This window comes from Heptranchias perlo, chromosome 22, assembly GCF_035084215.1.
Source record: "Heptranchias perlo isolate sHepPer1 chromosome 22, sHepPer1.hap1, whole genome shotgun sequence".
Classification (NCBI taxonomy): domain Eukaryota; kingdom Metazoa; phylum Chordata; class Chondrichthyes; order Hexanchiformes; family Hexanchidae; genus Heptranchias; species Heptranchias perlo.
In genome coordinates this window covers 6,374,268-6,397,870 of record NC_090346.1, presented here as the reverse complement: position 1 = coordinate 6,397,870, position 23,603 = coordinate 6,374,268, and the positions used below count along the sequence as shown (strand labels likewise).

The 23,603-nt window shown below is 43.0% G+C and overlaps 1 protein-coding gene across 3 annotated transcripts in view; it reads right to left on the bottom strand.

Annotated features, from left to right (window-relative positions):
• Positions 1-3,397: 3,397 nt before the first annotated feature.
• Positions 3,398-23,603, bottom strand: part of slc29a4a (solute carrier family 29 member 4a) — a 39,052-nt gene continuing 18,846 nt past the window's right edge. For 2 of the 3 annotated variants that reach the window (XM_068003658.1, XM_068003656.1), the window contains exons 7-10: positions 22,264-22,387; positions 14,272-14,459; positions 10,385-10,625; positions 5,679-5,841 (exon numbers count right to left, since the gene is read on the bottom strand). In XM_068003658.1, the coding sequence (XP_067859759.1) occupies positions 5,699-5,841; positions 10,385-10,625; positions 14,272-14,459; positions 22,264-22,387 (696 nt within the window). In that variant the 3' untranslated portion in view covers positions 5,679-5,698. Of the gene's footprint in view, positions 3,899-5,678; positions 5,842-10,384; positions 10,626-14,271; positions 14,460-22,263; positions 22,388-23,603 lie in introns of those variants that run through there. The other variant, XM_068003659.1, reaches the window with a different exon arrangement.

Genomic DNA, 23,603 nt, shown 5'->3' with positions numbered 1-23,603 from the left:
TCTTCTACTTGACTGTGCTGGGTGACAGCACCAGCATCGAGGCTATGATAATCAATGCCCAATTCCCTTGGGCTGGATATGTTGTTAGGATGGACAACATATGGCTGCCAAAGTAGGTGCTTTAAGGAGAACTGGTGGGCGGCTGAAGAAAGTAGGGTGGACAACAAAGATGCTACAAGAACATGCTGAAGATTCACCTGAAGCAGTGCAACATGGTCGTTGACAGCCAGCAATGACGTGCTGAAGTAAGAGAAGGAGCAAAAGATTGTGAGCTGCAACGCTGTGCCGGTGTGGAGGCGAGACATGAGAGACAGAAGGATTGGCAATATCTGTGGGATCAACAGAAGAACCCCCAGGAATGTGGTTATGTGAGGCTTGTGGTAGACAATGAGATAGAAATTCGACGGGACTGAATATCAGGTGGGGCATGTGACAGGCGGTCGATGCTATACCGCTCGTTTTACGTTACCGTCCAGAACAAATTTCTACCCCAATGTCTGCCATGTATCGGCCTGCATAGTCACCAACGCACCCATCTACCATGAACTTATGCCCCCTTCTTGTTGCCACTGTCATCCTCCAGTATAAGGGACACAATACTACTAGAGACAGCAGTGATCAGATGGAGTCAGTCGCTATTATCTAAAAAAACATAATTTTAATTCACTCAGTAGCAGGATCAGGTTTGATACTGCTATTGAATTTTTCAATTGCCATTTATATATATTTATTATAAAATCAGGAGGAGATACACGCATTATTTTCCTCTTTGTATTAATTTTAAATGCATCTTCGAATTCTTTAACAGAGGAAAATAAGCATTTCGCAATAATCAGTTTGGCATCATCTTTACTATAACTAAACATGTAGGCTCTGTATATATTTATATAAGTAGCTTTCTTGTCTCATTTTAACAATATTACAATGGTCATTGCTCTTGTGACCTTTCCCTTCTCATTCTTCCCAATCTCCAAATATTCCATTCTAAAAGCTGTTCCTCCTCACTTCATCTTCACTGCGCTGCGATCAGGACTCATCACGTTGTCTCCCACTCAAACTCATACTTTCGCATGTGTGGAATCCCTTACCTCCCTCAACCTTTTCCTTCCTCTCTCCAACCTGCAGCTTTTAAAACCCAAGTATGGGCTCACCGAGCCGGTACTTCTCAATTTGCCTCATCTTCTCTCTCCTACGCTTTTCAGCCTTGACTTACGTTCTGTGCTATGAGGTTCGGCCTGTCGCCTGTCCTTTTCAATAAATGGAAACCACAACCCACATTCTCAACAATGTTGATGCCATGTGTCTTCTTACTTGGAAGTAAGAAAATAAATAAATGGTACTGTGTCTTTGGTGGAGGGCAAGGAGTTAGGTTTCATAGTCCAATCAGGAGTGAATGGCAACTATTGGTCACATTGGAAGTCTATGATCAGATCTGGCAGATTTACACTTTTTATGTTTGGACATTAATGCTGTGAATTTACATCGAAATTACAGCATGGAAACAGGCCATTAGGCCCAAATGGTCTATGCCGGTGTTTATGCTCCACACGAGCCTCCTCCCTCCCTATTTCATCTCACCCTATTAGCATAGCCTTCTATTCCTTTTTTCCTCATGTACTTGTCTAGCTTCCCCTTAAATGCATCTATGCTATTCGCCTCAATCATCCCACATGGTAGCAAGTTCCAAATATGAAAATATGCAAATCACACCGACACTAACGTGTTAAGCATTGTTCGAGTATCGGACAGTATTGCAGTTCTAGCTCTGTAGATTATACCTGTTACTTCTTAAAACTGGAATTTTTTTCAAGGCACAAGGAAAGATTACACGAGAAGTCAGCACTTGACACAAAACAGTTGCGGACGACAGACACTTAAAATTAAAGGTTTCTCCTATTGGCCTCCACATACAAGGTATTAGTGGATGTGGCAGGTTGCTCTAAGGCAGCGTTGCACAACATAAGGTCTCCACGGGACAAAATCCGCCTCTATGGTTCATCTCCCCCAGCTCTCAGTACACTTGTTCAGAAGTGTTGGTCCACCACTGGTGCCCAGGAGTCAAGCAAAATACCTCATCTTGCTGTGATGCGCTTTCTCATCATTAGATACAGCAAACCCACAAGTCCCCCCACCCCCTAGTAGGCCAGGTAAGGGATGAAAAGTAAAATCAGATGTGGCACATGTCTGCCCAGGTGGAGTAAGTCTCTATTATAAGGACACTGTTTGGGGTATTACAGCAGCCCATGTCACACTCACTAACCGTGTTGTGGACTCCAGCCTTATTGTATCTAGAAGCACACATTCAGGCCTTGAGCTCAAAGAAGTAAATTAGTGCTGCAGGAAGGGGTGACTATTAGATTGGATTCTGTCAAAGAATTCAGTTTCTTGTGTGGCTTCAGCATTTTGCGTTTCCTCGACTCTTATATTAAATTAAGACGTACTGTCAGGCTGTTTTAATTCTAGTATTACTTCGGCAGGAGCTGCATGGAAACCGAGAGAATGGTAAGTCTTTAAATTTCACTCATTCCTACCAAATATCGTATGTGAGCTGATCAGATCTACATTTGAGGGGAATGATTACGCTTTCTATCACACTGCGTTTCCTACTGATACATAAAAAAGTCGAATCCTTTTCCACAAAATCTTGTTTCCCCATGTTCAAATTTCACTATATTCGTTAATGGAGCTCATGGACTAACAGACCAATGAAATTGAAGGATGCCTCAAAATGAAGTTTCGGGATTGCACCTTACATGGAATGTACAGCACAGAAACAGGCCATTCGGCCCAACTGGTCCATGCCGGTGTTTAAGCTCCATACGAGCCTCCTCCCACCCTCTTCATCTCACCCTATCAGCATAACCTTCTATTCATTTTTTCCAAATGTACTTATCCAGCTTTCCCTTAAAAATCTTCTGATTAAAGAATGTGGCCAACTTTAAGCAAGATCATGATGTGAAACTGTGTACTTCATCAAAGCTTTCTAATCTGAGGCTGACCCTTTCTTGAAGATGAATTGGAATGAAGGTCTTTAAAAAGTATAATTATTGGGTTCAGACAGAGATAGATTACTTATATGGGTGGAGGCATCACTTTTGTTTGATTCGGGTGGTGTGTTTCATTGTTCTTTAAACATTAGCACTCCGATTCTTACTGTAAGCAAACTGGAGCATTGCACAGCAAATGAACAGGGACACTGGGATTTGTTTCACCCTGAACAGTCTCACCAAGTCTGAGTTCACTATGCATGGTTTCCACTGCATTATTATAGAACAAAATGCAGGACAAGAAGATTAAAGACACATTCAAATACACTCTGAGAAATGTACAAAAGCATAATTTTTGGTGATATCTTTTTTAACCTGGTGCAAACATGCAGTCCTCAGAGAATAAAACACGATGGATGGAAAAACTTGCTGTTTAAACCAATTCACGTTCAGATTTTTATCTGAAAAATACTAGAGAATATTAACTCGTACAATTATAGCCTCCTCACCCACTTCTTCCATGCTGGCCAAGAAAGCTGCACTCAGTTACCAAGACAACAACAGTTCCCTTCTATAAATGGAAAAACACAACTGTAAAATGGTTGGGGTTTGGCAGATAAAATGGCAATGAGCAGGCACTCTGAGATAAAATTTCGGGACTCTTTAAAGTCTTAAGTAAAGTCAAGAGGAAAGCCTGTCCATGATTCTGGTGGGTAACACTTCCTCTTGGAGCTTCTTCAGAAGCTTTTCATGTCCATGTAGGTGATCTCATCCACTCTTGTAGGACAGGCAGAACACGAACGAAGTTCCAGACAGGTTGGGGATGCTAGTTAATGTGTCTGAGATGGCACGCACCAAAGCAATGTTTCCATAGGATGATATAAATACCCCTTAGTATATCTCCATTTACCCTGCAAAGAAAATTAAAAAAAACCTTAATGGAACGTCAATCGCAGGAGAATCCTTGCACATACTGTAATGTGACCTATTCTTTCAGGCTTGAGCTACTAAAAATTTTCATGACGAATCATCCTATTGTCTAGTAGTCATAAAGTAAGAGCATCATGACACTCATGTGAGCCACTTCTATGGGTGGGAGGCAAGGTCCTATTTATTTTAATAGAGGAGGGAAGGCTTTTTTTTTGGTCTTCAATTCAACAGATAGCATAATAGGCTCATCGGTAGCCTAGTGGTTAAAACACACCGAGCATGAAGATTCCAGCTTTGAACCCTTGTCCATGTTCAGTCAGTCAACCTCAGCAAGAATCTCAGTGTCCTCGGGCAAAGGAGGGGAGGGAAAAAAACCTTCCAGGGTTGCTGCTCTGCTTGTTATCCATCGACCCCAAATGAAAAGTGAGCACGTATGGATATCAGGTGAGGACACCATCGGTCTCGACTATGGTGCTCCTCCCCATGATAGGCTAGTTCACCAACATGGCCCAGGCTCAGACATGAGGCCTTCCTGCTTGGACGAGGTAGCAGTAGGGTTGCCAACCCTCCAGGATTGCCCTGGAGTCTAATCTGCAGAACGCTGCTGCAAGCAACCCAAGAGAAAAATCATAGGGGCGAGAAAAAATTCTGTTTTTAAAAAAAATTTCTCTGAACGCTTTTGTTTGCTAGTTATAAAAATATCAGACATGGGGAGAGTCATGTCAACAATCATCCAATCAGGTAATGAAGAGCCTAAATACTTTCCGATTGGCATGGGAAGGTGGTGCACCATGAGGATGGACGTCAAGTGACCCACGGATCACAAGAGTGTGGGGGCGGGGTGGGTGGAGGCAGGAGGTCATGTGATGAAACCTCCAGGAATATGTCCAACTAGAGTTGGCAACCCTAGGTAGCAGAGAGCTGAAACCTTCCCCTAGCATGAAGTCAATGGAGGGGAAAAACAGAATAGATTTCAGAGACATTCCACAAGCAGCTGTTCTCCTCTTAATAGAATTGGACAGTGTACATATCCAGTCAGATTCTGCGACCCACATTATACAACTGAAGAAAAAAATTGTTAGATGGGAAAAAGCAAATAGAGGGATATTTTAAGCTAGTAAAGTACCAAACAAATCATCAACGTTTTAGGATGTTGTTGCTGTGTTGGTCTCAGGAATATGTACAAATGTTGTGAGTAATGTTGAACATCAGATTAGAGGGCTGAAATTGCCCTGAGCATATTAGTGACAAACACTATAACGTGTTATATGAAATTCCTCTGTGTGCTAAGGATTTATTTTAAATGGCTTAAATGGTGGACAAAAGAATATCATACAAGTCAACACATTCATCACTAATATAACACATAGTGATTTTGACCTATAAGGATTAAAGAAAGAACTTACATTTATATGTCTGGGTATAGCCTGGGGAGGCCGTTTACCCTCAATCTAGTGCCATAGGTGGAGACATTCGAAACATCCCACAAATGGCTGGAAGGTCTGAGTGTCAAGCTGATTAGTGAAACGTAAAAAATAATTAAACAATGAAGGGATAGATTCAAACTCAACTTTTTAAAAACTTAGCTGTAAGAGCTCACAGTGATTGCAAGCAGTCAAGTATGCGGAGGAAGTGACATCACAACCCTCCCCGCAGTGGGGATCAGTTTGGTGTCGGGTTGGGTAAAAACTTTTTAAAGCTTTATCCAAGCCACATGGCCAATTGAACTGAAATTCTGGAGGTTTGCTCACCCCTAGTGAGAATGTGAAGAGAGCCTTTGTTTAAAGTCCTGTGGTGAAAGAAGCGTTGATTGTTTCAGTGTGAATACATGAAGTGTGAGACATACTGGTCAGGCTGTACGTGAAGTAGGCCACTGCAGATCCTAAAGTTAGCCCCGACATGTAGGACACAGTCATGGTGTTACCTGTAAAGAAAATAAGAGACAGTGAAAATTCTCAAGCACATAAACTTGCGCTCATCCAAAACTCTGCTGCCCATACCCTAACTCACACCAAGTCCTGTTCATCCACCACTTCTGTGCTCGCTGACCTAAACTGACTCCTGATATGACAATGCTTCAATTTAAAAATTCTTATCCTTGTTTTCAAATCTCTTCATGGTCTCGCCCCTCCCTATCTCTGTAACCTCCTCCAACCCTACAACCCTCTGAGATCTAACAGGCCGAGTTGAATCTTTTGAGGAGGTAACTAACGTGGTAAATAAGGGAATGTCTATGGATGTTATTTATATGGACTTCCAGAAGGCATTCAACAAGGTTCCATGTAAGAGACTGTTAACAAAAATGAGAGCACATTGACTTTGACAGGGAATTGGTTAGGAGGTAGGAGACAGAGAGTAGGGATAATGGGTATGTACACAAATTGGTACGATGTGACTAGTAGATCCTCCAGGAATCTGTACCAGGGCCACAGCTTTTCATTATATTTATAAGTGACTTAGATGAAGGAATAGAGAGCTGTATATCTAAGTTTGCTGACGACAGCAAGTTGTGTGGCACCGTAAATAGTGTAGATGGGAGCAGAAAGTTGCAAATGAACATTGATAGATAAAGTGAGTGGGTAAAACTGTGGCAGATGGAGTTTAATGTGGGAAAGTGTGAGGTCGTCCACTTTGGACCTAAGAAAGATAGATCAGTGCATTTTCTAAATGGCGAGAAGCTCGGAACTGTGGAGGAGCAGAGAGATTTAGGGTCCAAGTACAGAAATCACTGAAAGCTAGTGGACAGGTAAAAAAAATAATTAAAAATGCTAATGGAATGTTGGCCTTTATCTCAAGGTGGCTGGAATACAAAGGGGTGGAAGTTAATGTTACAGCCGTACAGAGCTCTGGCTAGACCCCATCGGGAGCATTGCATTCAGTTCTGGGCACCGCACCTCAAGAAAGATATATTGGTCATAGAGGGGGTGCAGTGCAGATTCACCAGAATGATTCCGGGGCCAAAAGGATTAAATTATAAGGACAAGTTGCATAGACTAGGCTTGTATTCCCCTGAATATAGAAGTTTAAGGGGTGATCTAATTGAGGTGTTTAAGATGATTAAAGGATTTGATTGGGTAGGTAGAGAGAAACTATTTCCTCTGGCGGGAGAGTCCAGAACAAGGGGGCACAACCTTAAAATTAGAGCTAGGCCGTTCAGGGGTGGTGTCAGGAATCACTTCTTCACACAAAGGGTAGTGGAAATCTGGAACTCTCTCCACAAAAAGCTGTTGAGGCTGAGGGTCAATTGAAAATTTCAAAACTGAGATTGATAGATTTTTGTTAGGCAAGGGTATTAAGGGTTACAGAAACAAGGCGGGTAAATGGAGTTAAGATACAGATCAGCCATGATCTAATTGAATGGCGGAACATGCTCGAGGGGTTGAATGGCCTACTGCTGTTCCTATGTCCCTATCTCTGCGCTCCTCCAATTCTGGCCTCTTGCGCATCTCCGATTATCATCTCTCCATCATTGGCGGCCGTGCCTTCTGCTGTCTAGGTCCTAAGCTCTGGAATTCCCTCCCTAAACCTCTCCGCCTCTCTCTCCCCTTTTAAGGCCTTAGAACCCACCTCTCGTCGCTGCTAATATCTCCTTATGTGGCTCGGTGCCAAATTTTGTTTGATAACGCTCCTGTGAAACGCCTTGTGATGTTTTACTATGCTAAAGGTGCTATATAAATGCAAGTTGTTGTTGTTGTCCATATTAGAATTCGTTCTCTTACCTTGACTGCCGGTGTTCTGGAACCTACCGTGTACATTCCGTGGCAGATTTCAAGGCACCGCATCAACACAAGGCGAGAGTACATGCCATTGTTTTACTGGTCAAAGACCTTCCCCACTGTTTGCATAGGATCCATACAGGCTAGCACTGGGAAACAACATTGCTGGCCTGTACTGGTACTGAGTAAATGGTAGCAAATGCTGTCTAGTGCACCATTGTTCACACTCGCAATACATGTCTTGACTTGATACTCTGCGGAGCCACTAGCATTCCAATGCTAGTCCAGCATTACAGTGATCACCAACACAAGATGGTCACTCAGGTGCGATCCCATAATATTTTATAGTGGAGCAATTAGAATACTGAGTAACTGCAGCAGGGAGGCAGTCAAGGCTCCTGAGTTCCTGGGTCTTTAAAGACACAGTAGCCCACAGCAAAGGCATTTGAAATCCCATTTTCCTCCATTCACCGTAAAAAGCTGGAACCAACCGAGAAAATGACCAGCAATTGCAAACTTTAAAAACTCCATCCTTGTTTTGGGTTTTGTTTAGTTGAAATATATCAAATTGTTCTTCAGAAAAGAGCACAGCTTTCACTTAAACTGCAACTAAAGCCACATTTCCACTCTTACCTGTCAATCAGACCTGACAAGTGTCACTCTTGTGACACCCATCACTCATTCTGGCTTAATTATTTCATTCTATTTTGATGCACATGATTCTCAAAAGAAACACAGCTCCAAACGTTTATTGACAGGTTTGCAATCTGTTTCACTCTATCTGATCATAAATGTCAATCCTGACAAATGCACCAATCTTCGCAGTGCTGCAATTTGGAACGGACATTTTCAACAGCTATGCAAGCCACCTGGAGATTGTTACTAGGCCTCAGCCTCACCTTTATGTATAGGACGCTCTGGAGGCTGTTGTTATGGTCACATGTCTAATGGATGGATGATGTCATTTGAGAGTTGGGGCACTTGTCACAACTGTGGGCCTTTTTACAGCAGGGCTATTTGAACTTTTGTGGGTGTTGCTGTTTCTTGTCAAAATGATCATTCATCCTTTGTCTTTCCTAGTCCTGGGCCTCATTCTGTGAACCTGCACAGGCTCTGCTTGTGTTGCTGGCTCTCAGAAGAAAGGCAGCCCCAAAGGATATTGCAGCAAAACCTCTCCAAAGCAGGGCCTCAGAAAAGCGGGATTCTGCCAAGGGCACTTTCAATGTGCGACAGTGCCGTTGGCAGCAGACTTGTGGTTCCTGATATCGCTCAAACATAAAGCTGCATTGTGGGCCCAGATCTGAGTAGGCTTTGTGAGCTGTCGTAGGAAAAGGCACCTCCTGTTCCAGCCCACTAAATGCGAACAGATGCGAACATCTGTAAGCTTGGAGAGTGAACAGTGACAGACTATTCAACTCTGGGGAGCATCAGAGCCAATCCAGATCCTTTCCTCACCCAAACTCTCCAAAGACACACTTCCAGCCAGAGTCAATGGATGGCACAAATCAGGCAAAATTCCTGGCTGATTTTTCCCTCACTAACCCAAGGACACTGAATATATTATGTATAACATATGAAAGTTGTCACATGATTCACAGTCAGTGAACTAATGAGGTTATTACATAGAACAGATTTAGAAGACATAGGGGAATGAAAAGAAAGAACTTGCATTTATATAGAGCCTTTAACAACTTCAGGACGTCACAAAGCACTTTTCAGCCAATCAAGTATTTTTGAAGTGTAGTCACTGTTGTAAAATAGAGAAACACAGCAGCCAATTTGAGCACAGCAAGGTCCCACAAACAGCAATGTGATAATGACCAGATCATCTGCTTTAGTGATGTTGGTTGAGGGATAAATATTGGCCAGGACACTAGAGGTGGGGGGGAGGGGGGAAGAGAGGGGAGGGAAGGGGCTACTTTTTGTTCAAACTGCTCTACTAGTAATATTGCAAAAATGTATTGGAGGGTAAATTTGCATGACCTCACACCACTGGTGGAGTCTTGCACGCAGCCAGTGTATATCGGGGAAGTGTGTCCGTGCTGCCTGCGATTTTCTGGCCATTGAAATCACTCCATCCATTGAATTCGCAAAATCAACATTCAGATTTCTCTGCCTGGCGGAGACCCTGCGGCCCTGCCCTGCCGGGGGAACGTTTCACCCGGGATTGGACAGCACCTGGTCGAATCTCTGGCTGGTTCTACCTTGCAGGCCATGTTAAAATGGTCCAGGCAGCAGGCAGCTCCTCACAGTTAGTCACACCATCAGAACAGCACTGGAGGGGAGAACCAAAACAGCCCATCTCTAACACACAATAGATTTGAAAGGTTTTTTTTGTAAAAATTACAAATATATTTCTGACTATATTTTCTTCACATGCATGTTGGGTGGGGGGAGGGGGTACTTTAAACAAAAATTATACCCCTTGACTTCCCTTCCCCTTTAAGAGCTTGGTGTCCTGTATATGAATCACAGTATTATGAACTGGTCTGTCCTTGACAAGTGGGATAGAGTAAACCATACAAGGCTTGCAGTGAACAACAATCAATAAAATGATCAATCCTACCAGTTGAGAACAGCTCAAATTGACCAGGAACCCAATTGTTTATCTCTTCCACTAAAATAGCCATTGCTAATGACACCCATGGAGAGCTCCATGGCAACGGCAGTAATCGCTCGTGGTAACTACAATTTTCTTATTTCAATGACTCCCCAGAGAAACACAATGTAAGTGAAAGTGTTGCTGCTTACCTGCCAGCTCTCTCTGTTCAGGGCTGACTTTGCCTGCTGCTAAGATCATTGGCACGCTGCCAAAATAGCCGTTTGAAATTCCCATTAACAGAGAAAAAACACAAGGCCAGGCAGGATGACTGAAAATAGGCCGGCCACTCGGAAGCACGCACAGGAGGAAGAGTGGGATGAAAATGACCCGGGTGCAGGAACAGACGAGGAGACGCAGTCCCTTCCAGTCATAAGGTAAAGCTGCAAGTATCTGCAACAGTGAAAATAAAAGATGTATTGGGAATTGAGCAGAATGCAACTTCATATTCAAGAGCAGAGAAAAGCTGTTCAAGTTGTCCCTTCTTAAGGGTCGAGTGACAATGTTAAAGGGGCACAGCTTCGGCACTTGTGTTGGATCCATCGCAATCTCATCCTCAATCTAAAGTAAAATGAAATGGTATGTACACTATATGGGGATGAGGGTTACACTGTACTCTAGGGTTGCCAACTCTGGTTGAATGGATTCCTGGAGGTTTCATCACATGGCTTCCTGCCTCCAACTGCCCCGTCCCTGCCATTGGTCATCCAACATGTCCATCCTCATGAAGCACCGCCTTCTTATGCCAATTGGAAAGCGAAAAGACTCTTCATTACCCAATTGGATGATTCTTGACTGTCAATCAAACAGCCCTTTTTCCCATTTCCAATATTTTTAGAACTAATAAACAGAAGTGTTCAAAGAAAATGAAAAAAACACACAATTCTTCTAACACCCCTATGATTTTTCTCTCGGGTTTGCTCGCAGCAGTGTCCTGGAGATTAATCTTCAATTCCTGGAGACTCCAGGCCAATCCTGGAGGGTTGGCAACCCCACCTAGGACCACTATTAAATAACTTTGGATAATGCTAATTAAATATAATGACAATCCTTTCTTTGAAAAGAGGGTATATCTGTTAATCAAAAAAGGTTAGTAGGAATCAGAAACGTTTCGACTTTGTGCTACATGATGACATTAAGTACCCTTAGAAGAAGATGAACACGAACACAAGCACAAGCCTTGCGTTTATGCTCAACCGAATTCAGGAGGAGCAGGTGAGACGGGTTAATGAAGAGAACTGGATGAGTTAAAAACACATAGGCTGAGAAATGTGTGTCTAAATCAACGTAGTGATACCATATTTGGCATGGACAGGAACGTGACGGGGTACGAACTGAGGTGGGTCCCAGTTCTGTCTTTGTCCCATTTGGTGTCTGTTAGTGTTTCAGCCGCGTGACATGCGGACATGAGAAAGGCGGGACTGATGGGATGACGTCATCTGCCAGAATTCACAACAACCACCCCCCTCCCCCCCCGCCCCATCTCTGTTGGTCCCAATGCTCTGTGCACCTCCATGAAACAGGCATATTAGCAGTGCCAAGGCCTCATCCTGGCAGAGATGGGACCCACATTTTGAAAGGCCAGCTTTCTTCCTTCATCTGATCAATGTAAGGAAAATGGCCTTTTTGGAAACGGGACACTTTTTTGACCAATTTCAAAAAATCTTCAACCGCACCAATGGCATTATGAAGTTCCACTCCGCCTTTGTTACGGTGACAGAGTGGGATCCATGAATCTTTAGAGCCATAGTTTATAATAATTATTAATTCTACTCTCCTGCATTACCAAGTGACAGCTTGGCTCAGTTGGTAGCACTCTTGCCTTTAACTCAGTAGGTTGCAGGTTCATAAGTCCCACTCCAGGACTTGAGCACATAATCGAGGCTGACACTCCAATGCACGACTGAAGGAATGCTGCATTGTTGGAGCTATCGTTCACTGCATGAGGCTTTTGCTAAAATTAACAGGAAGAATTTCACCGTCTTAAATCCTAGATTAGATTAATGTCACCAATAGCCGTTCCCTTCTGTAAGCACCAACAACAAAAGGTATTAGGATATGCCCACAGCGCACTTGTGGTGAAGGAGGGAGGGAGGGAGGAAGAACTTGCATTTTCATGTCCTCAAGACGTCCCAAAACACTTCACAACCAATGGATGACTTTTTTTTAAAATGCAGTCACAGTTGCTTTGTAAGCAAAGCAAATAGATTAATAATTAAAATGCTGAGAGTAAATCTCTAGAAGTTTATCACCAGTCTTTAAACCTTGAAACACTTTATATCTTTGGTATACATTTTTGATTTAATGTATATTTATATTCATGTACAAGAGTTACAGCATTCTAATTGACTGCAGGTTCATAGACATTGGAACATAGGAACAGGAGTAGGCCATTCAGCCCCTCGTGCCTGCTCCGCCATTTGATAAGATCATGGCTGATCTGTGATCTAACTCCATATACCTGCCTTTGGCCCATATCCCTTAATACCTTTGGTTGCCAAAAAGCTATCTATCTCACATTTAAATTTAGCAATTGAGCTAGTATCAATTGCCGTTTGCGGAAGAGAGTTCCAAACTTCTACCACCCTTTGTGTGTAGAAATGTTTTCTAATCTCACTCCTGAAAGGTCTGGCTCTAATTTTTAGACTGTGCCCCCTACTCCTAGAATCCCCAAACAGCAGAAATAGTTTCTCTCTATCCACCCTATCTGTTCCCCTTAATATCTTATAAACTTCGATCAGATCACCCCTTAACCTTCGAAACTCCAGAGAATACAACCCCAATTTATGTAATCTCTCCTCGTAACTTAACCCTTGAAATCCGGGTATCATTCTAGTAAACCTACGCTGCACTCCCTCCAAGGCCAATATGTCCTTCCGAAGGTGCGGTGCCCAGAACTGCTCACAGTACTCCAGGTGCGGTCTAACCAGGGTTTTGTATAGCTGCAGCATAACTTCTGCCCCCTTGTTCTCTAGTCCTCTAGATATAAAGGCCAGCATTCCATTAGCCTTCTTGATTATTTTCTGCACCTGTTCATGACACTTCAATGATCTATGTACCTGAACCCCTAAGTCCCTTTGGACATCCACTGTTTTTAACTTTTTACCATTTAGAAAGTACCCTGTTCTATCCTTTTTTGATCCAAAGTGGATGACCTCACATTTGTCTACACTGAATTCCATTTGCCACAGTTTTGCCCATTCACCTAATCTATCAATATCGCTTTGTAATTTTATGTTTTCATCTACACTGCTTACAATGCCACCAATCTTTGTGTCATCAGCAAACTTAGATATGAGACTTTCTATGCCTTCATCTAAGTCGTTAATAAATATTGTGAATAATTGAAGCCCCAAGACAGATCCCTGTGGGACTCCACTAGTCACATCCTGCCAATGGTGGCAATCACTGGGAATTTCACTTTTGGACAATAAGAATTTCAGTGCTTTGAGTATATTCTATACAGAGCTACAGATGATCAATAAAGAATAATAAAGCTGTAATTTTAAAAAAGAGATGAGTTCACAAATGACGTTAGCAAAGCACCAGTGGTTAATGGACGCCATCTGATCTGAGATTAAATTACAGCCTTGTTGCTGACTCATCTTTACTATTTTTTAAATGTCTTGGCAAGTCAATAATGTGAAAATAATGATAAAGTCTATTATATGCAATGTCGAAATGACAGTGACTGAAAACTTGGAGAGGCTAATGTGCTAATGTGTGATTACGGCTATTATTTGTAGTTAGGAAGTAGCAAGAAGGACTTGTATTTATATAGTGCCTTTCACAACCTCAGGACATCCCAAAGCGCTTTACAGCCAATGAAGTACTTTTGAAGTGTAGTCACTGTTGTAATGTAGGAAACGCAGCTGCCAATTTGCACACAGCAAGCTCCCACAAACAGCAATGTGATAATGATCAGATTATCTGTGTTTTTTCAATATGCATTATAGTTACCGTTGGCAAAACTATTAAACGATATTGAGAGAGGATAGTTCTTTTTCAGGAAGGGCATAATTAAGTTCAAAGCTCTTACCTTTCCCACAAAATCAGACAGGTTAAAAATGGCCATGATGAGGATAGGCAGCCACTCTCCCAAAGTGCAGTTCCGAATTTCAGATTCCAGTCCAGGAAACAGGCAGAGTGTGATGAAGTACGTTAGAGCTATGGAGAGCATGTAAGGCCAAATAACACGGGCCACAATGTACCGGTGTAGAATGATGTCTACAAGAGAACAGGTGTCTTGTTATTCAAAAGCCATGCCTTTAAGAAACATATCATTTCAACAGAAAATATTTCAAAGCATTTAACCTGATAATTTTGACATTTAAGAACAGATATGTTGGCTTTTATTGCTAGGGGGATAGAATATAAAAACAAGGAGGTATTGCTGCAGTTATATAAGGTATTGGTGAGACCGCACCTGGAATACTGCATACAGTTTTGGTCTCCATACTTAAGAAAAGACATACTTGCTCTCGAGGCAGTACAAAGAAGGTTCACTCGGTTAATCCCGGGGATGAGGGGGCGGACATATGAGGAGAGGTTGAGTATATTGGGACTCTACTCATTGGAGTTCAGAAGAATGAGAGGCGATCTTATTGAAACATATAAGATTGTGAAGGGTCTTGATCGGGTGGATGCAGTAAGGATGTTCCCAAAGATGGGTGAAACTAGAACTAGGGGGCATAATCTTAGAATAAGGGGCTGCTCTTTCAAAACTGAGATGAGGAGAAACTTCTTCACTCAGAGGGTGGTAGGTCTGTGGAATTTGCTGCCCCAGGAAGCTGTGGAAGCTACATCATTAGATAAATTTAAAACAGAAATAGACAGTTTCCTAGAAGTAAAGGGAATTAGGGGTTATGGGGAGCGGGCAGGAAATTGGACATGAAGCTGAGTTCGGATCGGTCAATGCCCTGTGGGTGGCGGAGAGGGCCCAGGGGCTATGTGGCCGGGTCCTGCTCCGACTTCTTGTGTTCTTTAGATTTGTGGTTGGGATCAGATCAGCCATGATCTTATTGAATGGCGGAGCAGGCTCGAGGGGCCGATTGGCCTACTCCTGCTCCAATTTCTTATGTTCTTATGTTCTTATGTTCTTATATGGAACCAAAGTTCAATTCCAAAATGGTCTGAGTTGAGCTGAATTCATTCAGAAAAATCTAGATTGGCCGTTTTCCGACCATTAAGAGTTTGAAAATGTCTGTCCCTTTTCATAAACGCCACCACGCATGCACATAGATGCAAGGTACTGCAGTTAACTCATTCTAATTATAAGCAATATCATTTATTGTTGCACTAGAAGTTAGAATCATAGAACCTTACAGCACAGAAAGAGGCCATTTGGCCCATCGTGCCTGTGCTGGCTCATTGAAGTAGGTATCCAATTAGTCCCACTTCCCTGCTCCTTCCCCATAGCCCTGCAATTTTCTCCCCTTCAAGTATACTGAATATCCAATTCCCTTTTGAAAGTTACTATTGAATCTGCTTCCACTATCCTTTCAGACAGTGAATTCCAGATTATTATAACTCACTGCTTAAAAAAAATTCTCATCTTATTTCTGGCACTTTTGCCAATTACGTTAAACCTGTGTCCTCTGGTTACCGACTCTTCTGCTAGTGGTAACAGTTTCTCCTTATTTACTGTATCAAAACCCTTCATGATTTTGAATGCCTCCATTAAATCTCTCCTTCACCTTCTCTGCTCTAAGGAGAGCAATCCCAGCATCTCTGGTCTCTCCACATAACTGAAGTCCCTCATCCCTGGTACCATTCTAGTAAATCTCCTCCGCACCCTCTCCAAGTTTGTACCTCCAACATTGCATTGGCTGGACGTGATGGCTCTCGAATTGTCTCAGTGGGTCTATCCACTATGTTTTATGGTACTGAACCATACAGATCAGGAAGATCCCAGGCCCAATCCCAGGTCAGTACTGATAGAGCCAATGTCAAAGGGCAGAGTGTGGAGGTGCTACAATTGATCTCAGCATCCTTAGACTAGCAAGGAAAAAATTCAGTTAGGATTCCTGATCTTGATCCATGGATCTCTGTTAGATCTGTACTTGTATTGATGTTCGGGTAGGATAGATTTAGGACAATGCCTCATACGGCCAAACAACTCAGTGGCATTCACTTTCTAGGGCAAGTTAATGAATTACTTCTGACATAAGTGGAACCAAATCCCAGCAAGTGTCACAACCTTAGGAAGGAGAGAAAATCAGAGGGAAAATTGGAGTAGAAGAGAAAGCTGCATCCAGTATTCATGGTGAAACTGGAGGTTTACTCTGTGACAATCTAGTGCTGGTTTTATGTCTGATCCTTGCGATCTTTGGGTAGAGCAGGAAATGTCAAGGTTTCCTGGAAACCTGATTCTAGAGCATCCATTTTCTGGCACAGTGAACTGATGGCATAGGAGGAATTGTGAGTACACTGCGCCATCACAATTCCTCAGTAGTTGTGGAAAGCTGCTTTCAGGATTTAGAATCAGGCATTTTTCGACCCTTTGAATCTGATGTCTGCATTGATCTGAATGCTGATGCCTCCTGGCATTACTTGTCTTGCTTCTTGTTTCTCTTCATATTGCCTGAATCGGTCACGATTACCCTCAATCAACAGGACCACATTGAGTCTTGTTTCATTCATTATAACGTCATGGAGCAAGGGATTACCCATGAGAAAAAGGACAACACTAGCTTTGAGAATAGGTGTGTTAGTAGTGGGGGATGCCATAATTAAAGGGGACAGATTTGGAGCTATGACTGAGCGCCCTCAAAGGTGCATTGTCTTTCTGGTGCCAGGATCATGGACAGAATGGAGCAGGTAGAAAAACTTCTGGAAAGAAAGGGAAATGAACCAGAAGTTGTTGTTTACGAAGGACTCAATGACATAGGAAAGAGTAGGATGGAGGTCTTGCAGAAGGAGTTTGGTTCTAGACTGAACTTCAAGACTACAAGGGTGGTAGTCTCAGGATTACTCTCGCTGTGCCACACTCGGGCAGTCAGACAGAAACATATTAGATACATGAACGCATAGCTAGAGGGATGGTGTAGAAGGGAGGGTTTTAGATTGCTGGAACATATGGACAACATTCTGGGGCAGGGGAAGCTGTTCAAATGGGACAGGCTTCACCTAAACTAGGTCGGTACCAAAGTCCTTGCACAGAGGGTATGTAGGGCAGTGGAAAAGGATTTAAACTGGTACGGTAGGGTGAAGAGATAAATCAAACAGTCAAAAAAGGGTGGAGATAAGTATATGGGTTTTGTGTGTTCAGGAAGAACAGGCCCGACAGTAAAGGGGATGGAGCAGTTGTATATGTCAGGGACACAAGAGAGGTAAAGGAAGTAGAATAATTGTTACACGATAAGCTTTCCAATGAGACAGTCTGTCTCGAAGTATGTAGTGCGAAGGGAACATGGTAATTCTAGGGGTTTGCAATACCCCTAGAATTGTAAACAGAAGGATGGGTTGCTCTATGAAGAGATAATGAAGGTATGTGCAAACAGAAAGGTTACAGAAATGAGGGACTTTCGCCAACCTAATGTAAACCGGGAATGCCCAATCTTAGTTAGTGAATATAATTGATGACCACTTTCTGACCTAGTGCATTAGGAATGCCACAAAAGGTAACTCACATTCAATCTTGTAATGGATGGTGACCTAGATAGTATACAGGGAATGGAACTAGTGGTGACCATAATGTAATCAAATTTGACATGAAACCAATGCCACAACTTTCAATGAAATGAGGGAAGAGTTCAACTAACTTTTTAAAAATTCATTCTCGGGATGTGGGCATTGCTGGCGAGGCCAGCAATTATTGCCTATCCCTAGTTCCCCTTGAGAAGGTGGTGTTGAGCCTTCTTCTTGAACTACTGCGGTCCTCCCACAATGCTGGTGATGGTGCTCCCACAATGCTGTTAGGTAGGAAGTTCCAGGATTTTGACCCAGCAACACTGAATATGGCTGTGGTAGTACAAAGAAACCACAGTTGAGAACAAATGGAAACCTTTAAGGACATAGTGCTGAGCATGCAGGATAAGTACATACCAAGGACTAGTAAGTGCAGTAATAAAAACAGAAAATGCTGGAGAAGCTCAGCAGGTCAGGCAGCATCTGTGGAGAAAGAAACAGAGTTAACGTTTCAGGTCAAAGACCTTTCAGGTCTGTTTCTTTCTCCACAGATTCTGCCTCACTTGCTGAGCTTCTCCAGCATTTTCTGTTTTTATTTCAGATTTCCAGCATCCGCAGTATTTTGCTTTTGACTAGTAAGTGCAGGTTAAGGAAACAAGATTTCAAATGGATTAAGATAATTCAAAGAGAAATAAATAAGAAAAATACGCTCTACGAAGCCTGTAGGGAGAAAGGTAAGGAAACCACTGGGAAGAATGTAAAAATGCAATCAGAGGGGCAAAGAGTGAACTAGAATTGAGAATTGCTCCGAGGGCCAAATGCAACAATGGAAAATTCTCTCATTATTAGAACAGCAAACGGGGTCATCAACGAAGAAATGAGATCCCTTCAGGAAGCAAATGGAGTCAAAACTGAGGATGAACGAAAAATAATGTGCATTAAATGATTGTCTCTCGGAAGCATTCACTACATTAAACATTAGTAGCATACCAGTCATCATAGGAGGGTCTACAATGAAACCTAATGGCCAGGGTTTTCCACTTCTGTACATGCCTAGCCATGATTTTACTGTCAATGGACTGTTACTTTCAATATCCGCTGGCTGTGTATGAGGCTCCAAAAATGGCGCAGGGCCTCAAAATTTATCCCTATATACCCAAGGATGTCAAATGACACAAGGGGCAATATCCACAAAGTGCGGCCAGTCAGCATGGGAGAGTCATGAATACATGGGAGGTCCCACTGGATTGGAAACAAGGCAATATGGTATCTTTTTTCAAGAATGGTGATAAAACAGACCCATTCATCTTACATTGGGAACTAGCAAAATAATAGAGTCAATCATTAGGCACTGAGTTCAGGATTACCTCTGAGGTAAGTGGGAACCAATGTGGTTTCAAAAGGGGCAGATCCTGCCTGACCAACCTCTTTGATGTTTTTTTGAGAAAGTGACATCTCAAGTGGACACTGGAAAGCCCTAAAATATAATGTACCGAGACTTCCAGAAAGACTTCAATAACTTTCCACATACAGCTTTAAGGCTAAGTAAAACCTGGAAGTGGGTAAGGAATTGGCTAATAGAGAGGCAGCAGTGGGTGCTAATTAGGGGACTGATGTCAAGCTGGGGACGTAAACTGAGTACAATGCCCCAGGAATCTTCAGTACTGGAGCCACCACTGTTTCTGATCTACATAAATTACCTGGATTCAGATTGCAATGTAAACTTTGTCGATGATACTAAATTTGGGGGGTGGGGGGGGGGCCGGAGGGCGGCGGTGCTGTGATCTAGCATCCAAGGAATTACAGTAGAACCTAGATAATATTAGCAATTGGGCAGAACTATAGAAGATCAAGTTTAATGTAAATTCCATCTGCCAAAGTCCTGTCCGCAATGGAATGACGAGGAACACAACAGAGCCAATTTTAACTCCCTCCACCCTTCTAGTCCCTTTAAGTGTCCAGCCATCTCGTGATGATGCTGCAGCGGTAGTCCCACCATAGCATTGCTAGGTTCCTTCTTGGCGGTGGGAAACCCTCCAGGAGCCCGTTGTGCATATGGGATGATCCCTGAACCAGGAAACTGGGCCTGGGTTCCAGCAGTAGTGGAGGGTCAAGCAGAAATCCTGCCCTGGGAGGAAAACACTGATCCATATGTTTCTATGGAAGGACGAGCTAAATGGGCCTCCCTCAGCTGAACTTATCCTGATGATCTTTTTGACCAGGAAGCAGCTACTTTTGAGTATTGAACTTAAAGGCAGCAGCTCCGATTGTTTTGATTCCAAGATTCTTGCAGCGAAGAAGGATGAACGTATAATAATAAACGAAACCCAAGAAAAGTTGCTGGGCTGAATTGAATCAACAGGCTAACTTTATGACCCAGATTCGCACTCGTCCCCGAGTGTTACTTTGGGAATGATTAAAGGTGAGTCGCAAGTAAAAGTACTTTTTTTCTATGTGCACTGTATTGATTTAACTAAATTAAAGCTCACTTATAATCTGATTCCCACCCTAACATAAACAAAAGTGCTAAATAACTCCTTTTTTATATAGTTATGCATTCTGCAAGTATACTATTTCATGCTTTCCTTGGTTCTGAATCTGCTGTACGTTTTATAGCCTCATGATTTGTATTGAATTGTACAAGTGAGACCTGAAATGATGTTAGTCACCTTAATCATTCATAACTCCCGAGGCAAGGACAGGTGTTGATCCTTGTAGGTGACTTACACTTCTTTTGCAATTTGTTTTTTCATTTATTTATTAGTTGCTATGGTTCCATTTTTCAAAATTCCAGCATGAGCTCATGAAAGCAGTGTGGAAATCCCAACTCCCATAGCACTTCATCATTTATGAACTGCTTTGCAACCTGTGCCCTGGAGAATTGGGACTGCCAGCGGCCAGGTTAAATTGCTTTTTCACTCCATTGATCTTTATTAAAGCTTCATTCCCAACAAATTCCTTTTGATCAGGAGTGTTTCCTTCCACCCACCCACCCCTCCCTCAAATAATTTGCTATTTCTCAAATTGTAGTTAAGCTGGGTCTGGTTTTAAAGATGCAAACTTCGAAGTGATGGCCTCCAGTCGGATTGTTTCCCAGGTGTAAGGAAACTGATTTCAGTCCGCAGGGTCCTATTCACGTTAAATTAAATCTTTGAACCGCCTCTGTGATATTTACATCAAAGCACTGAATGGCACCAAAGACAATTTTGCTAATAACAATGACCTAAGTATTGAGTGCTTTCAACAGATGAATCACACCACCTCGCATCAAGGATTTTCCAAACCCGAGGATTATTATCCGACTTCACTGGTGACCTTGCAGCATCATCCCTTTTGTCGTTTAATGAGTCCTGGCCTCCACCCTATCAAAGACCTTCCCTTTTGATCTTTCCTCCCCCTCCCTTCTTTTCCCGGCTCTGTACTTGCTTATAAACTGTTAAATCTCTACCTTCTTCCAGTTCTAACGAAAGGTCATCGTCCTGAAACATTAAATCTGTTTCTCTCCCCGCAGGTGCTGCCTGATCTACTGAGCATTTCCAGCATTTTCTGTTTTTATGTCAGTGGTGGCCACATGGATTCTCCTCCGTTTGACGGGTTTGTGGTGGAGTGGTCCTAGCACCCGCTAATGTGAAACCACCGCTAACCCACCGCTATTGGCTCGTGTGGAGCATAAACACCGGCATAGCCAGTTGGGCCGAATGGCCTGTTTCTGTGCTGTAAATTCTAAGTAATTCTGCTCAATGTAATTTCCTGCCAGAAACCTCATTGACCGTGAAAGCGCATTGGAGGCCAGCAAATCTGCCCTTCATTGGCTCACCACCTCCGGGGGCTAAGGATATCCAGTTCTGATACAGTCTTTAGAAGGCTGCAGTCAGTTAAAGAGGAGCCCAGACAGTTACAGCTCCAGGCACCGCAAGATGACTAAGGGAGCATAGCAGCAGCAACAAGGGCACTAAGGCTTTCAGATGCCTCTGTGGAGGTGCTGATGGCAAATGTCAGGGAAAGAAGGGACCGTCTAATGGGCACTGAGGACAGGAAGCCCCATCAGAGGGTGCTACAGGCTGTCTAGAGGGAAGTGCAGAGACAGTCAGTCCAACCTTCACCACACAGTGCTGAGTAAGGTTCAATGACCTCACGAGGGTGGTCAAGATAAGTAAAGACATCATGTCAACACACATCCTTTACCGCCAGTAAAGCCTTCTGACCTCGCATACTCTTTCTCTCTCAGCGCCCGGGCGTCAGGAGAACTCATTAACGTACAATATGTACTTGTACGGTCCCAGCCCAAATATTAGCACCATGTAGATTGGATCAGTAATGACTGAGCACTGGGTTACTGACAGGTAATTAGACTGATACAGCCATACACAACACAAAAGAAGGTATCAAAATGTAAGATTACCTCTGAATCCCGGCCAGTTTCTCCTTAGCTTCGACTGCGGTGTATCGAACCTCATGTAGGCAGCAGTCGCTGGAACATCCTGCTCGGCTCCATCTGATTGGGGACTTTCCACCGTACCGTTTTCCTTGGGGAATAATGGCGGGAAATGCAGCTGTCATTCCAAAAACTAAGATGGGTTTTCTGTTAGGGCTAAATAACCCTGGTAGTCAGGGGGGCAGAGGTCTCACCAGTATAGTCTCAGTATCAATAGCCAAACCCCATCCCAATCATTTTATGAAAACCAATTGGATTAACAGATTGGAAATCGCGGGGACCTAGTCCATGATTTTCCCGCATATGAGGCTCACCAACAGGAATGTACTTTCAGAAAATTGACCTTTAGAAGTTTATCACAACTGAGGCAAGGATAATTGGCCTACCGTTTGCTGTCTTATCCTTTCTTGAACAGGGGTGTAACATTTGCTATTCTCCAGTCCCTTGACACAATTCCTGATTTCAAGGGAATAGATTTTGACTTTGTGTGATAAGGTAAAACAGATGATAGCAAGTCAGCAGCCCGTTTTACATCCCTCCTGATTTTTCTTTCCATTGACTTCAAAATCTACCCCAAGAAATTTTGGAAATTTCTGGATAGTGCTTCCACTATCTGCTCCCCAACCACCTTCAGTGTTCTGGGATGCTTCTTTTAATAGACCTGTAAGGATGTTCATTGTATACATGTGGTTTATATCAATTAGTGTTAATTGTATTCAGGTGGTGCATATCAATTGGGGAATCTCTTGTATCCATTTATAAGAGAGCTGATGGAGAGTGTGGGGTGGGTGTAATGTTAAGCTCTGTGAATAAAGGCTTGGAAGCAACTGAAGACCAGGCTCTAGTATTCTATCTTTCACCATCTGGCTATCCAATTTATAACAAAGGAGACATTGGGTTGCCCCAGTGTCATCAACCCAAATAAACTAACAAAAGTGCCTCCTTTTTAAAGGGGCACAATTAATAAACAACCAAATCATACCAAAGAACAGAAACTTATCAAATTAAATAATAATATTATTCTAGTTATCGACGATACGCTCCAGTGACTGCGGTGCCCACCGATTGTGGAGGACCTCGAGTGTACCAGCGGACACCGCGTCTTCCTTCTCCAGGGCCACCCGGGCACGGACAAAGCTGCAGAAGAGAGGCAGGCAGTCAGAGTGACCGCCCCCGCGAGCCACATCCAACCTGGACCTGTAGATGACCACCTTGGCCAGGCCCACGATGAAGTCCTCTGATTCGCCCGCTCCCCTCCGCACCAGGTGGCCAAAGATCAGGAGCATGGGAGTGAAGTGCATTTTTAG